General features: G+C 38.0%; 1 protein-coding gene across 2 annotated transcripts; it reads left to right on the forward strand.

The window, feature by feature from the left end:
• Positions 1-1,622: 1,622 nt before the first annotated feature.
• On the forward strand, positions 1,623-12,987 carry LOC136774271 (uncharacterized). 2 transcript variants are annotated; one of them, XM_066728458.1, is made up of 5 exons: positions 1,623-1,789; positions 3,376-3,460; positions 5,925-6,056; positions 6,418-6,510; positions 9,839-12,987. In XM_066728458.1, the coding sequence occupies exons 2-5, from the start codon at positions 3,385-3,387 to the stop codon at positions 10,726-10,728; spliced, it is 1,191 nt and encodes a 396-aa protein (XP_066584555.1). In that variant the 5' UTR covers positions 1,623-1,789; positions 3,376-3,384; the 3' UTR covers positions 10,729-12,987. The 2 variants fall into 2 exon arrangements, with proteins under 2 accessions (XP_066584555.1, XP_066584556.1); XM_066728459.1 differs by having other exon boundaries at positions 1,626-1,789; positions 9,857-11,472.
• The last annotated feature ends 337 nt before the right edge of the window (positions 12,988-13,324 follow it).

The following is a 13,324-nucleotide window of genomic DNA, read 5'->3' on the forward strand; positions in this document are numbered from 1 at the left end:
GCATGTCTTTTGAAAAAATTGAAGTGTCAATAGAGAACAAGGTTGGATTGTGAAAAGGCTTGCTGAATCTGCTGGGCGAAGCTCGTGTTTTCATCGAACCATGCAGTAAGTGATGTTTTTATGGTTCCTTGGAGGATAAATTAATTTAAGAGCATGGGAGTGGATATTGTTCGGGTATTTAATCTTGTAATAAGAATGATCGCGTTTCTTGGGGAGGGATGGTTAATGGCTAAAAGTTGCAAGTTGCTCCAAGACCTTCGGCCACATAGTCTCGTACAAAGAGATTTTTCCGTGTCTACCACCTGCAGCTTTATTAGCCTGTGTTTATTAAAGGGTACCGGGAGGTCCGGTGACGGCACTGTTCCGTCGTTACACGTTAGAACGCACACACACTGGCAAAGCGAGGATTTTCAGGGTGGTCCAAGGGGTGGAAAACTTATACCTGTAGATTGTAGAAGCTGCTCTCGTTAAAGTAGTTACATAACTGCGTGCAGATAGCGCCATCGGTACCATCATCAGCGCCGCTATATAAGAACTACGCGAAACAGGCGCGTAACTTGGAGCTGCTTTGAAATCCTCTATATTCCATGCTTAGGCAAACCAGCTATTTTCTTAAAAAAAAAAAATTTACAGTTTCTCTTTAACTTCACTTACCATCATCACGTTTAATAGTGCGCTGACGAAATTACAATACTTGTTCAGTTTAATAACTTTCACAGTTCTTTATATTACATGATTTTTTCTTCGTGATCTCGTCAAGCAATATGGATACTATACCAGTGAGTTCTATAGTCAAATAACACGAAATCTACACGTGCTGCCGTCTTAAGAGAAAATTTCTATATTGGTATAGTCGTGAAAATTATTAGTCAGGATTCAATTTCAAGGAAAACAAGATTTTACTGTACTAGCTAGGTTTTAATATGCAATATTGGATTAGTCACCATTATAACGTGATAAATTATCACTTAATGTCATAATAATAAGAGGTAACTGTATAACTCTAAAATATACATATATATTTCTGTAAGTATTTTATAATAGTACATTTGTAAGCGTAGCTTCCCAATTTGTGGATCCTCGATATAAGATAAAGTCGTGCATGGGTAAGAAAAATACCCTACAGATATCCTGCATGCCTATTCAGAGGACCCTCCAGAACATATAAGCCCGAAGCGGTCTATTATACATAATTGGCTCTTCATTCCTTTTCAGCCGGTTGCATTATTTTCGCATATTCCATTCATCATGTGTTCTACCATTTTTCCACTTGGTAAAAAAGGTACCCTTAAAATTATACCTTCATCCGTTTTCATCGAAATCCCTTACTAATTTGTGTGATGACATAGGAGAGAAAATACTAATGAGGACGAAAATGAGGTCATGGAGAGCAACCGTAAATATAACGAAGGAAGAAGAAAAGTTGATGAATGATAAAAATAAGTTTGTTTCTGTTAAAGTTGTTAAAGAGTTTCGTAGTTTATTGGTATCATAAAGGTCGAGACAGTGACAAACACAACGATATTCTCGTATTTCTACCACAGACCTTCCTTTTGGCGCGCTGTGTCTTGCTTTCATCAGAGAAACTCGTTGTCTCTGTCATAGTGAGCGTAAACGTGAGACCGGTGTGTTACAATACTATAGTGAATGACCGCCACAGATAGCTTCCATTTCAAGTTGCACGCCACGGCCACTACTACGGCACATCACATCACCAGTGTCGCAGCAGCAACGTGCTAAGAAAGATCGCTCCAACTTTTACACACGGAAAGCGATATACGCAAAGCAGGTAAGAGTTTATTTTATTTGCTGCGTGACGTCTCTTTCATTATTTTTCAACGTTTATTCTCTTTATCAGAGTTTCGGCAACCTATATTCTCAGCAGAACGAGTAACAAGAGAGTTTTTCGGTTGCCACGTTTCTTCTTATTTTGCTCGACTTGCGTCGTATTGTAACTTGCGCAGTTTTCTCGCTGTTCGTTTTTACGTGTGCGTTCGAGGCCATTCGAGTGAATCGCTCGAATGTCACGTGTGTATGAAACATGCTCCCATCTCGAGATCCTATTCTATAATATTGATTTCAGATTCGACCGCGTATATACGCCCTGCTACGGTACAGGCCAAATAAATTTCTATGAGTGAGGTTAGGTTAGCTCCAAGGATAGAAGTGACGACAGTAGGTTGGGCCGAGCCCGTTGAAAACTTACCAGTTTTAGAGCAGCTGAATCTGGCGTTGAAATATTTTTTTACACCTAATTTAAATACTTTGTTTAGTTGGCATGGAATCTTTAGGCTCATCAACGATCAAAGTTTTTGCTCGATGAGGCTAATTATATTTGTATAATTTATAATATCGACAATGGTCACACGCGATCATATAAATATATAGCCATTACCGCCGTGAGGCAGAGCATATAATTAATAGCTGAAAATTAATTAAAGAAATACTACGTTTGTCTGTTTGAAATTTAATTATTAGTGAAAAGGGATGGGCAGAACTATAGGAGCGTATTAGTGTAGTGAAAAATTAAAAGGAGCATTATTTTCAATATGTAACGCTGATATTTACAAAGGATTACGGCGCATCGAGTACAATATTCATGTTTAGTTTTCAGTATTCCTATTTTGTTATTATTAAATAACTGTGATTTTCTAAAGAATATATAATCCCTGTTTCGAGTTTCTTTGTAAATCAATTTGGACGAATAAGTCAATTCTTTCGTGGATTTGAAAAAGAAACGCAATTTATGGAGGAGAAAAGATCGTAGGACGATAGAAGATTTAATTTTCTGTTTGTAAAGCAGTAAATTGTATCATTTCAATTTCCCTTATGGTTTTTCCGTCGTACGAAATGATATCGTCAAAACGTAACTGATATCGTAGGTCGACCCGGGTCAATATCAACAAGGATGATCCATTGAGAGCTATCTATAACGACGTCTTATACCGAATTTCTTAAGATAACAATCTTTAAACGATAAACGAATCTTTCTTAATTTCAAGTTTTCCCTTTTTACGACGAGCAACGAAAGGTCGACGTTTTCTTTTAAGCAGCTCGTACAAAATTGTACTTATTACAGATAGTTTTGACAATTAGCGAGTTCCAATAATTGAAGATAATTTATGCTAATCAGCGCACAGACTCGTGATTGAAGCAGTTGCAACAATTGTTTGCACAATAATTGTAGTTTTGAAATTACTTCCTTCTGGGAAACTTGACTATATAGATATAGTATAAACAGTATATTTAATTCTCGCCTCTGTTCGACCGTTTTTACATCCGCTTCGTTCAGAGTTATAAACTTGGCTGGAAATAGGTAGATTTTCAGCCTCGGTTATTAATAATTTTCACATTATACGTTTTTATTCGTTGCAGATACGTAAAATGAACACCAATGCATTTGGTGTCTTTGTAGGAGTACTGCTGGTGCTCTGTTTGCAAGACGTATCCGCATACTCTAGTAAGTATATAATACAATTATATTTCTCATTGGCATAATGGAATTAACCTTATTATAAAGAAAAATGCAGTCGCATCAACGATCATTGCTCCTAGGACTTTTATGCATCTACCGGAATATAACGAAGTTATTCCGATGAAAAAACAAAAACCTGCGATACGTTTGATCAGTTTTAAAAGGCGAGCCATTTTAATGCGATTACGCGATAACGGGTCAACTAATTAAGTAGAATTTGCGCGAAATTTTCTATTCATAGAGCTATAAACGAAAAATTGTTTTTTAAAGATGATTAAATTCTTATTGCTCGTCAATCTCTCGCTTTTCTTTTTTCCTTTTCAACGCAGAGAGTTAATGACGCAGTAATGAGTCGGATAACGCGCACTGATTCATAAAAATGATACATGGCTCGCTTTGCGGTCGGTTCTGCTTTATCCGACGAGAAATGCCTATCCTAGGTCTGAAAAGCGTTCATTGCCATCGTCCCCTTTTTCAACAGCAGGCGTTATTAACATCCGTTGACATTATATAAACATATAGGTTTAGTCACGCTCCGAGGCACTACAACAGCGCACGGCAAAAATACTATTGAATCTTTTGACAAAAGAGGAAAACTTGGCACACGCCTATCCTGGATGACACACTTGGATTCATAAACACGCGACGAGTACGTACAGCAATAAGCATCGTTGATCGATGAAGCCGCAGAATTTTACACGTCGATGATTGGTTCGCGCCTGAATTGGTCCGCGATTATCGATAATGGTATTCGTACAATTTGCACTGATTTGCACTCGTCATTCAGCCGTGCTAATGAGTTAAGAAGCTCGCGTTTATGTAATCCAAGTGGATTCGCAAGAACAATAGAGAGACACCTTCGTCGCCATCAGATTTAAGTCGATTGCACAGTGAAACCCCGTTGGTTAATCGCTCCTACCGGGTTAACAATTATTGCTCCGCAGCTAACACGCATCGCGCACCTTGATTATTATGCGACCACCAAATAGCGCACCGAGCACTTCTCAAGTTTCAGTTTCCATTGTTTCTCTAACCGACGCACACTTATACCTATACTCTGAAAGTCCATTGACCATAAGCAATGCATTAAGACTACGAAGATTAATAAACTTAATAACCTTTTTGATTTATAGCGACGGCAAATTTAGTTAAATATATTTTCATTGTGATTTACTACTAGACGAAGTAATGGAGCGTATTTTATTGTTGGCTGCAACGAAACTTCGATATAGACTTCCTTAACGTAATCAAAACTTGAAGGGAATAATTATACGCGTTCGTAAAACTTGCCAACGTTAATATTGAAAAAATCAATTGAGGCCTTCTCTCGTTGAAACCGAAAAAAAACTTGCTTGTTAAGGAATGACGGCCCCACCCTCGAAAGTCTATATAGCGAGCTGCATCTCGAAGCCTCGTCGTTCACCGACTATTCCGCTTCTTTTCTTTCGCGGCTGTAGATTTTAATTTTTATCGCAAAGTTAACGTCATGATGGAAAAAGTGCTTTTTCGCTAAAAAACTCGCTTAACGCCCAGCGATTGTAGAATTAGTCGCTAAATTGTATGGGTAATTGAATCCCTGAAAACCTTATTTGAAAGGTGTTCCTAATTTCGTTAAAGCTCTCCTGCAATGTCAGCTTATGCGAGTGTCTGCGTTCGTGTGTGTAATTGAGAATGTATATACATACATACACCTATATATGTGTATACGTATATAGGTGTAAGAGAAAATGGAAACTTGACTAATTACGCTTCTCTCGTTTCCCTATAGGTATTCGCTTACTATAGTATTTCAGTGTTGTGTGGTCAATGACTATAAGTATAACTATGCATATATAGTATATATATACATGTACTATACAGAACGTACTATAGCATGAATAGCCGGATGTTGGGCGGTAACCTCTCGTTTCTTGTAGTCGCGTCACCTCTCCTTTCCACTCTCTAGACGCTCCTTCCTTCCTTCCTTCCTTCCTTCCACGCTTGCTTGCTTGCTCGCTGTTCACCCTGGATAATTGAGAATCGATGAGGTTACGCTCGGTGGTACCGACGTGACGATCAAATACAATTAGAATTCCTCGCGACCCAAGCGCCACTGCAAAGTGCAATTGAACGTCCAGTTAATGCAACGCGTAACATTCGATATAATTTTACCGCGTGGTTGCTCGGAGAATAATAAAACTAGAATAGCGAGACTTTATACAAGGCGTTATTGTTAATCCGCGAAAAGTAATTTGCAAGCTCTTGTTTCGCTTCGCGCTTCGGCTCTATACTTATAAACCCTATAAACGTTGCCTCGGCTAGAATATGGCAGCTCCTATAACATCTTCAACCTGCCAGATTGGACGTAGCGGCTTTCTAGTGCTTTTCGCTGATAGAGTCGAAGGAGAGTGAGAAAAAAAAGCTCTCGGAGGAAAATTGTATTAAAGTGGATGGTTTGCTTGTTTCACAGAATACGGAAGAACATGCAAGGACATTGGATGTCGCAGCGACGAGGTCTGCGTCTTGGCCGAAGATCCATGCACGTTCCAGAATCGAGGGGAGTGTGGCAGTTATCCAACCTGTACGAAAACACGTGCTGGAGGTAAGGAGAGACACCTACGACCCTTCCATAAATACCATTCGCGCGCTACCCTCTTTACACTCCATCAAGGCTACTTCCAGGGAAACGAAGGGGCAGGAGCTGTCCCTGATATTTCCCGATAAGTATTTTCTACCAACGACCGGCACACTTTTCCAGCCAAGCACCTCGTTCTCCTCAACACCACCCCATGCACCACCATCATCGCACCACTGCTCTATTTTTTTCCGCTTTAATTACTCCTTAATTGCATACCACCAGAATTTACTATGCATGAATTTTTCCTTTGCACCGACCTATCAGACATTGTTCTCTACACACAGAGGGTGTTGTATCCTTTTTTCATTCTATTTTATCTATTCAGGTCAAAGTTGTGCCAGTATAGTGTGTCAAGAAAACGAATACTGTAGGAGCGAGAATGGTGTACCAAGGTGTGTCCAGAAAAATTCTGCCAATGGTAAGACTCCACTGCAATTATCTATAATTCTTTATTTTCAAAACTTTCGTTTCTTAGCTCTCCTCTGTAAGAAATATTTACGAGCAATGATGTATTGATATTGGTCTTGCTTCTTGCATGCTGCAATTTTATTTTCCTTCCAAATTTGCTTTAACTGCGCGTTCTGCACGTTCATCTTTAATAATTTATTTTCTATGATAAATACGCCATGAGTGAATATTCCTGCGGTATGCGTTACTGTCGAAATTTTGCAAAGGTTCGCACAGTTCTAAACTTTGAGAGATAAGAGAGCGAGAGAGAGAAAGGGGAGAGGGAACTGGGATAACAAACTTGGGAGGACTAGATATCTGCGTTTCCACAATAGACTCAGCTTTTACGATAACAGTTGTATAGCTGTTAACTTGCATGGGTAGTGAGTGGTTCCGTAAAAAGCTTGCGGTTATTTCAGTATATATATACACATTGTCGTAGATATCTTGGGTGAATGCATTTACCCCTTCACCACCAACTTACTACAGCAATGCTTTTATTGGTAATTGCACATCGCGTAAGATAGCTGCTTATACTTATAGCGAGGTTTTACACGTCTCCTGCACACTTGTCGCATTAACAGCACAACTTTATTTCTTCATTCGAGTTTCTTTTTGAGTTTCTGTAATATCGGTGGATTGAAATTGTATCGAGAGATGGGGAGAATCAAAGAAAACGAGACGAAAAGGAAGAAATATTTTCAGGCTACGATTCGGCTGGGATTTCGTACGTGAATGGTCAGCGTACGAGCAGCAGCGAAGACAGAAGTAACGTCAACACGCACAACAACTACAATCCTTATTCGAACGCGAACGCACCGCCACCAGCACCACCTGTGGAACCGTCTTACGGTAGTGATACCTCGCATCGGACCAACACCGGTACTGATCTCGGCTATCCGGCGTATCCCGCCAACACTGGATCATCCAATAACAATGGATACCCACCCTATCCATCCACCAATCAAAACAATCGTGGCTCGCTTTACCCATCAGATCCACACCAGGGAAGATACCCTCAAAACGCTCAGTACCCCCAGCAACCTCAACAACCTTGGTTCCCTGGATACCCTCCACCTAATTCTGGATTGCCCACAAATCCTGGACAACGCAACCCGTCAGGCACTTATCCTGGCTATCCCTATCGAGACAATCAGCAAGGATTCGGTCATAATATTCACAGCGTCCGTTACTCAGGTTCCAATGAAATTTCAGCGTCGATATTGACCATTTGTTTGACGATGCTAATAGCTCTTTTTGGCAATCGATCGTGAAGCTTCTTTGAATCTTAAGTTTTTCGTATGATAATTGTACATATATGGACAATGCGTTTCTCGAGAAACGCCTAAATCTGAGATTTTTCCATTGCAGTGCTTTCTTCGGCTATTATACTCAATACGAAGGATTTTATAACGAGGTCTTTTTTTCAGTAGCTATGATTTTCTGAAACACACGTGCGAGACTTTTATTACTTTTTTAATTAACTGTAATCTTCTGCAAATTGAGAGAAAATGACAATATTGCAATTTGTAGCCGTCCAAGTATTTAAGTTTTAACTTTATACCTCTGTAGGTACTATCGTTAATTAAGATGTTTGTTTAGAGTCATGTAAAACAAGTCTTTCACGTAGTTTGGCATATATGGCATTTGTGGTAAAAGGGAATGTTTTTGAGCGTGGTATGCTTTTTAAGAAAGAAAAGCAAAAAGGCAATTCTCACCATATTTCCTCACTAGCCGAATAAATGGGGAGCGGCGTTGAGTAAGAACCGAGCATTCTCAGTCGCACTTTATGTGTTTAGTAAAAGAGCACGTGCCCATTTATAGTACATTCTCCCTAGGCGAACGCCATTTATGCTGCTTTTCGTACTCATCGCGACAATTAAGTACTTTAATTAGAGAGAAGTATGAAAGTTTCCACTGTTCGTACATTGCAATAACAATTGAGAAATATATTTTTAATATTGTACGTATTGTACAGTCGAACGTTATTGTTTGTGAATAAAACTTTAATATAATGACATACTTATTTTTGCTCAAAGCTCTCCTCGTAGTTTATGTTTTGTTTGTGAAAAGCGGTACTGGAAATTGTACTCATCAGCGTTGCAATACTGGGTCACGAGTTCATTTATCGTATTGAACCTTGACACGTATTATCTACAGTGTTCGAGGAACCTCTGATCACTGACGTCTTAAATAAGCATTAGTTTACCCATGAATATCATCTCATTTTCTTTGTAACAGAGTGCTTGTTTACAGGGTTAGTAGTGTAAGTCCACCAAGTTTTCATCTCGCATCATTTCATTTCACATTGAGAGTAAATGCTTTTAACATTGAGTAATGCAAATTGAAGGATCGAAACTGAAGACTGTAGAACGGATTGCAGTCACGACTGACTGAGCATGCATATAACCAAAGACTAACAGGGAATCAAGAGTAGATCCGGGTTTGGATCTTAGCCTAATGATCGGTATATCTGGCATTTGCATCTATTGGGAAATATTTGGATAAGTAAACATTGAGGATCGTGCTGCTTCCGTATGTTTATTGGCAAATGGCCGAGTTTTCACAAGCGCTCTCTGGAATTTGACAGTAACGCCGTACCCAAGACGAACGCAGAGACCTTATCAGCGACCAACGGTGCGACCAACGGTGAGACCAACTCCACCAACTCCGCCACCGAGATCCTCGTCTTACGGAGGCGGCAGGTACAATGGCCATTCTGGATCAAGAAATACAATTGGTAACAACTCGCTTTGGAATCGTTTGTTTGGAGACCGTCATACCCAGACGACCACCATGAGACCCAGTCGTTACAACAATGACCAGTACTATCGTACGCACACTAATGTCGACTCTAATGGAAACAGAGTCTGGACCTTTAGTTCATAATTCTTTTATTCCAATAATAACGTATATAGCTAGTAATAAAACACTAATCTTCTACGTATACTTGACAATGATTAATTTTCTATTTAACATTAACAATTATCATAATTAAGCTAGATTTTAGGACCGCAAGAAGTATATGCTATAGTTTCTTGCGTTATTTGTGCCATTAAACTTGACGAATAAATAAATGAATAAAAATTTTTGTAAAACTCTCAATATCCATAATTCATTCTCTGTCACACGTGCATGTGCTTTCTTCAGCTTCTCTAAAATGCTGTAGGATATATAATATGCGTATGTTATGCGGGCACGCTGAGATGCGATGCAACTGTGGATGGAAGCGGAGTTGGTCTCTGCATGGCTTTGGGTCGATCCCAAAAATGATTGGATTTACAACAACTAGGAGATAGGCGATGAATTGTTTGCAGAAGACGATTCGGAAGCTAGGGTACCACCAAAACGTCAGAATAATCCACCAGAGAGCGGTGGCTCAAGCTCGGGAGCAGCAGGAGATACAGGATCAAAGTCTCCCTCATCCTCTGCATATCCTAGTGGTTCGGGATACCCATCCTCGTCATCTTCCGGAAATCCAGCAGAATCTGGATATCCTCCTAGAAGTAGTTCATCCGGTTATCCTGCAGGCTCTGGTTATCCAAGTAGTGGTGGCTCCACTAATTCTCGTTCTGGATATCCTTCTGGTAGTAGCTCGTCCGGTTATCCCGCTGGTTCAGGATATCCAAGTAGCGGAGGCTCTGTCAATTCTCGTTTTGGATATCCTTCTGATAGTAGCTCATCTGGCTACCCCGCTGGTTCTGGTTATCCCTCTGGTAGTGGCTCGTCCGGCTACCCTGCTGGTTCTGGTTATCCTTCCAGTGGTGGTTCGCCTAGCAATCCTGCAACCAGCACCAATTACCGTCCAGTGAGCTCAGGATATCCATCTAGTTCCGGATATCCTAGCCAACAAAGCCCTGCATCTCAGTCTGGATATCCCTCGCAGAATGAATATCCACCGCAAAACGGATATAACCAGGGAGGTTATTCTAATCAATATCCAGGTTATAATCAGGGCTATCCCCAGGGTGGCTACGCGCAGGGTGGCTATCCACAGGGTGGATATCAGCAAGGTGGATACCCTCCCCCTGGTTATCCACCTCAAGGTGGATACCCAGGTCAGGGCTATCCTGAAACTCCAACAACGAAAAAACCCAGCATCACAGATCAGTTGGCTACCTTTGCGAAAAACGTAGCTCGGAAAGTTTTGACTCAAGTTGTTCTCGACAAAGTAACTGGCAAGAGTTAAAAATTTTCAATAAAAATATAAAACAGTACAACTTTAATCTTTCAAAAACCAATATTTGAGTACGTTTTAATTTTTCCATTGTATGCTTCTGCTTTTAGATTGATGATCCTTGTAAACCATGTACTTGAATTAATAATTGCATTGTGTTTTTATCAAAATAGAATGTACATGCGTTTAATTATAAATAAAAGCCCATTAGTACAGATTAAAACTTATTAAATTCATTATGCGAATAATTTTATTCGACGTTCTATTACCTAATCACATTCTATCAAATTCCCTTATCTATACTGAGAAACAAATGTTATTTTACTAAATGATACATAGTTGGCTGGATTACGCCGTGAGGTTAAATACGATGAAATAAATGTGGTGGTTTGCTTTACCGACAAATATAGTTCAGAGATTCTGTTGATTCAACTACATGAATGAATTAGCTAAATTTATTACAAATTAATAGATATGCTTCAAAATATTTGAAATAATGTTAAAATAATTTGATATAACTTCGTAAACAGTTCCTTCAAATACAAAGCTTATTATTTTAATTATTAATAAGATTCGTGCGTTAAATGCAGACAATAATAATAATTGTTTTAAATGTGTAAATCATTGTAAAATCTTCATCTACTTTTTGTAATATCCTGCTACGAGATTAATCAAACTAATGTACTACATTTTCATCACACAGATATGTATTATTTATATTTTATACCAATATGTTTTATTTAATACCATTAAAAATTCAGTTTATATGGCTATATTGCATATTTGATACAATTTAAATCATTTTAAGAGGCCTCATCTGTGTAACGATCAATTTTCGAACAATTTTTCCGGAATTTCTTATATGAGAATTTTATTGCTAATGATTTTTTAACAATTCTTACGTCATTTTCTGCTTTATTCTTTTTTATTTTCTCATAAATTTTGCTGAGGATGTAATCAAAATAATATTTCTTTGATATAGGTTGAAACGGGACCTTCTTGAAATGTTAGTGTCAAACAATATATATATATATATATATAAGATACAGCACGTATTGATTGTTTAAAATGAAAATCGGCAATATCTCGTTATCTGTAATCCAGCTGTTGAGATACTGACGCAAGGGTTTTGCAAATGTTTAAAAATGATAAAAAAGGTTGACTTTGAAACAAAAAGTATGGTTTTTCTCGTATTTCTTCCGACATTATAAGCTTTAAAAAAGGAATAAAACGAAATATCGAAAATTAGCTACGTCAGTAAACCAGCAACTGGATTTCGAATAAAAAATATTTTAAGTCTTCGCTTCAGACGACCGATGCGTGCTGTATCTTGCACACCGTCACTTTCAAGAAGTTCCATTTTTGCCTCTATCGGAGGCACATTAATTTGATTACGCTATCAAAAAAATGTATGTGGAATATTAGATAATAAACGAGTAAAATGGTTTAAGAATTGATGGAAAATCTTTAATAGTTCTCTCACAAGAAATTCCTGAATGACTGTTTGAAAATCAATTGCTACACACGCCTGAGCACTCCTAATTAAGAAAAACTTTATGTTATTATATTAATTGTAATTAGTCTATTGAAATTACAATTAACTCCAATATCATTGTATCATTGATTATTTTTGTCTTCGCGTCTGACTAGCTAAAATATTACTAAATAAAGTTATGGAGAGAATAAAACATTCTTCTCTTTCCCATTATGATGGTTATAATAAAATTAACAAAGTTTGCTGATTTTATTTCATCATCAGTATAGCTTTCTTCTAATTGAAGAATATTTCTATTACTTCAATTTATAAAAGCTCAACGATTCTGTCTGGGTTCATCGCATTCTCAAGAGTTTCTTGTCGTTCAACAAAACGAGAACTAATGGATAAATAGAAATACGTACATACCTTGTAAAAAAGAAATACCGTATTTTACGTTGTTTTATCTAATGAAACTAAAACTACTTTTATAGAAGACAAACAACTTTTTGCCAATTGTAATGCTGTAAGTGAAGGTCTCACGTTACCGACCGTGACGGTTGCCCTCCCCACACCTCAGACCTCAACTAATCAATTCCCAGCAATTCTCTCACTCTTGTCCTATATCGCTAACTATATATGTATACTGGACACAGAATTATAGACGTAAAAAAATTTGTATATCAATCTGAATCATAAAAGATATCAATTTTTTGCTAGGATCTTTTGAAGGCTCTCAGTCAGCAGCATACATTTTCTCATGCTCTGTTTTCTTAATTCATTGTTAAATAAATATATATTTTTATGCAATAACAGAGAAAACGTTTTTCTATTCTCTAAGAGTGTACCTTTCATACAAAAAAATCTATCAATACACACTATAATTTTTAAAGACAAAATTTTTCGAGTATCACAGTGTGTAATAGTCTTTTAAATAATAAAGTGGATCTGATTGAAAAAGAAGGGAGGCGTCCATATAAAAATCATCTTAAATATGTAGACACCAAGGAGATAAAGCCGTCGATCAACTACTTTTAACTACCCTAGTTTGCTATCGTACACGAAAGTATGCTTCGATTTGCAGACATTAAATGTAAAACGCACACAATGATTCACAGAGTTAGCTGTGTCGTT

The sequence above is a fragment of the Prorops nasuta genome, unplaced genomic scaffold, assembly GCF_024137725.1.
Source record: "Prorops nasuta isolate Cenicafe-Biocafe unplaced genomic scaffold, Cenicafe_Pnas_1.2 PNAS00006, whole genome shotgun sequence".
Taxonomy (NCBI): Eukaryota; Metazoa; Arthropoda; class Insecta; order Hymenoptera; family Bethylidae; genus Prorops; species Prorops nasuta.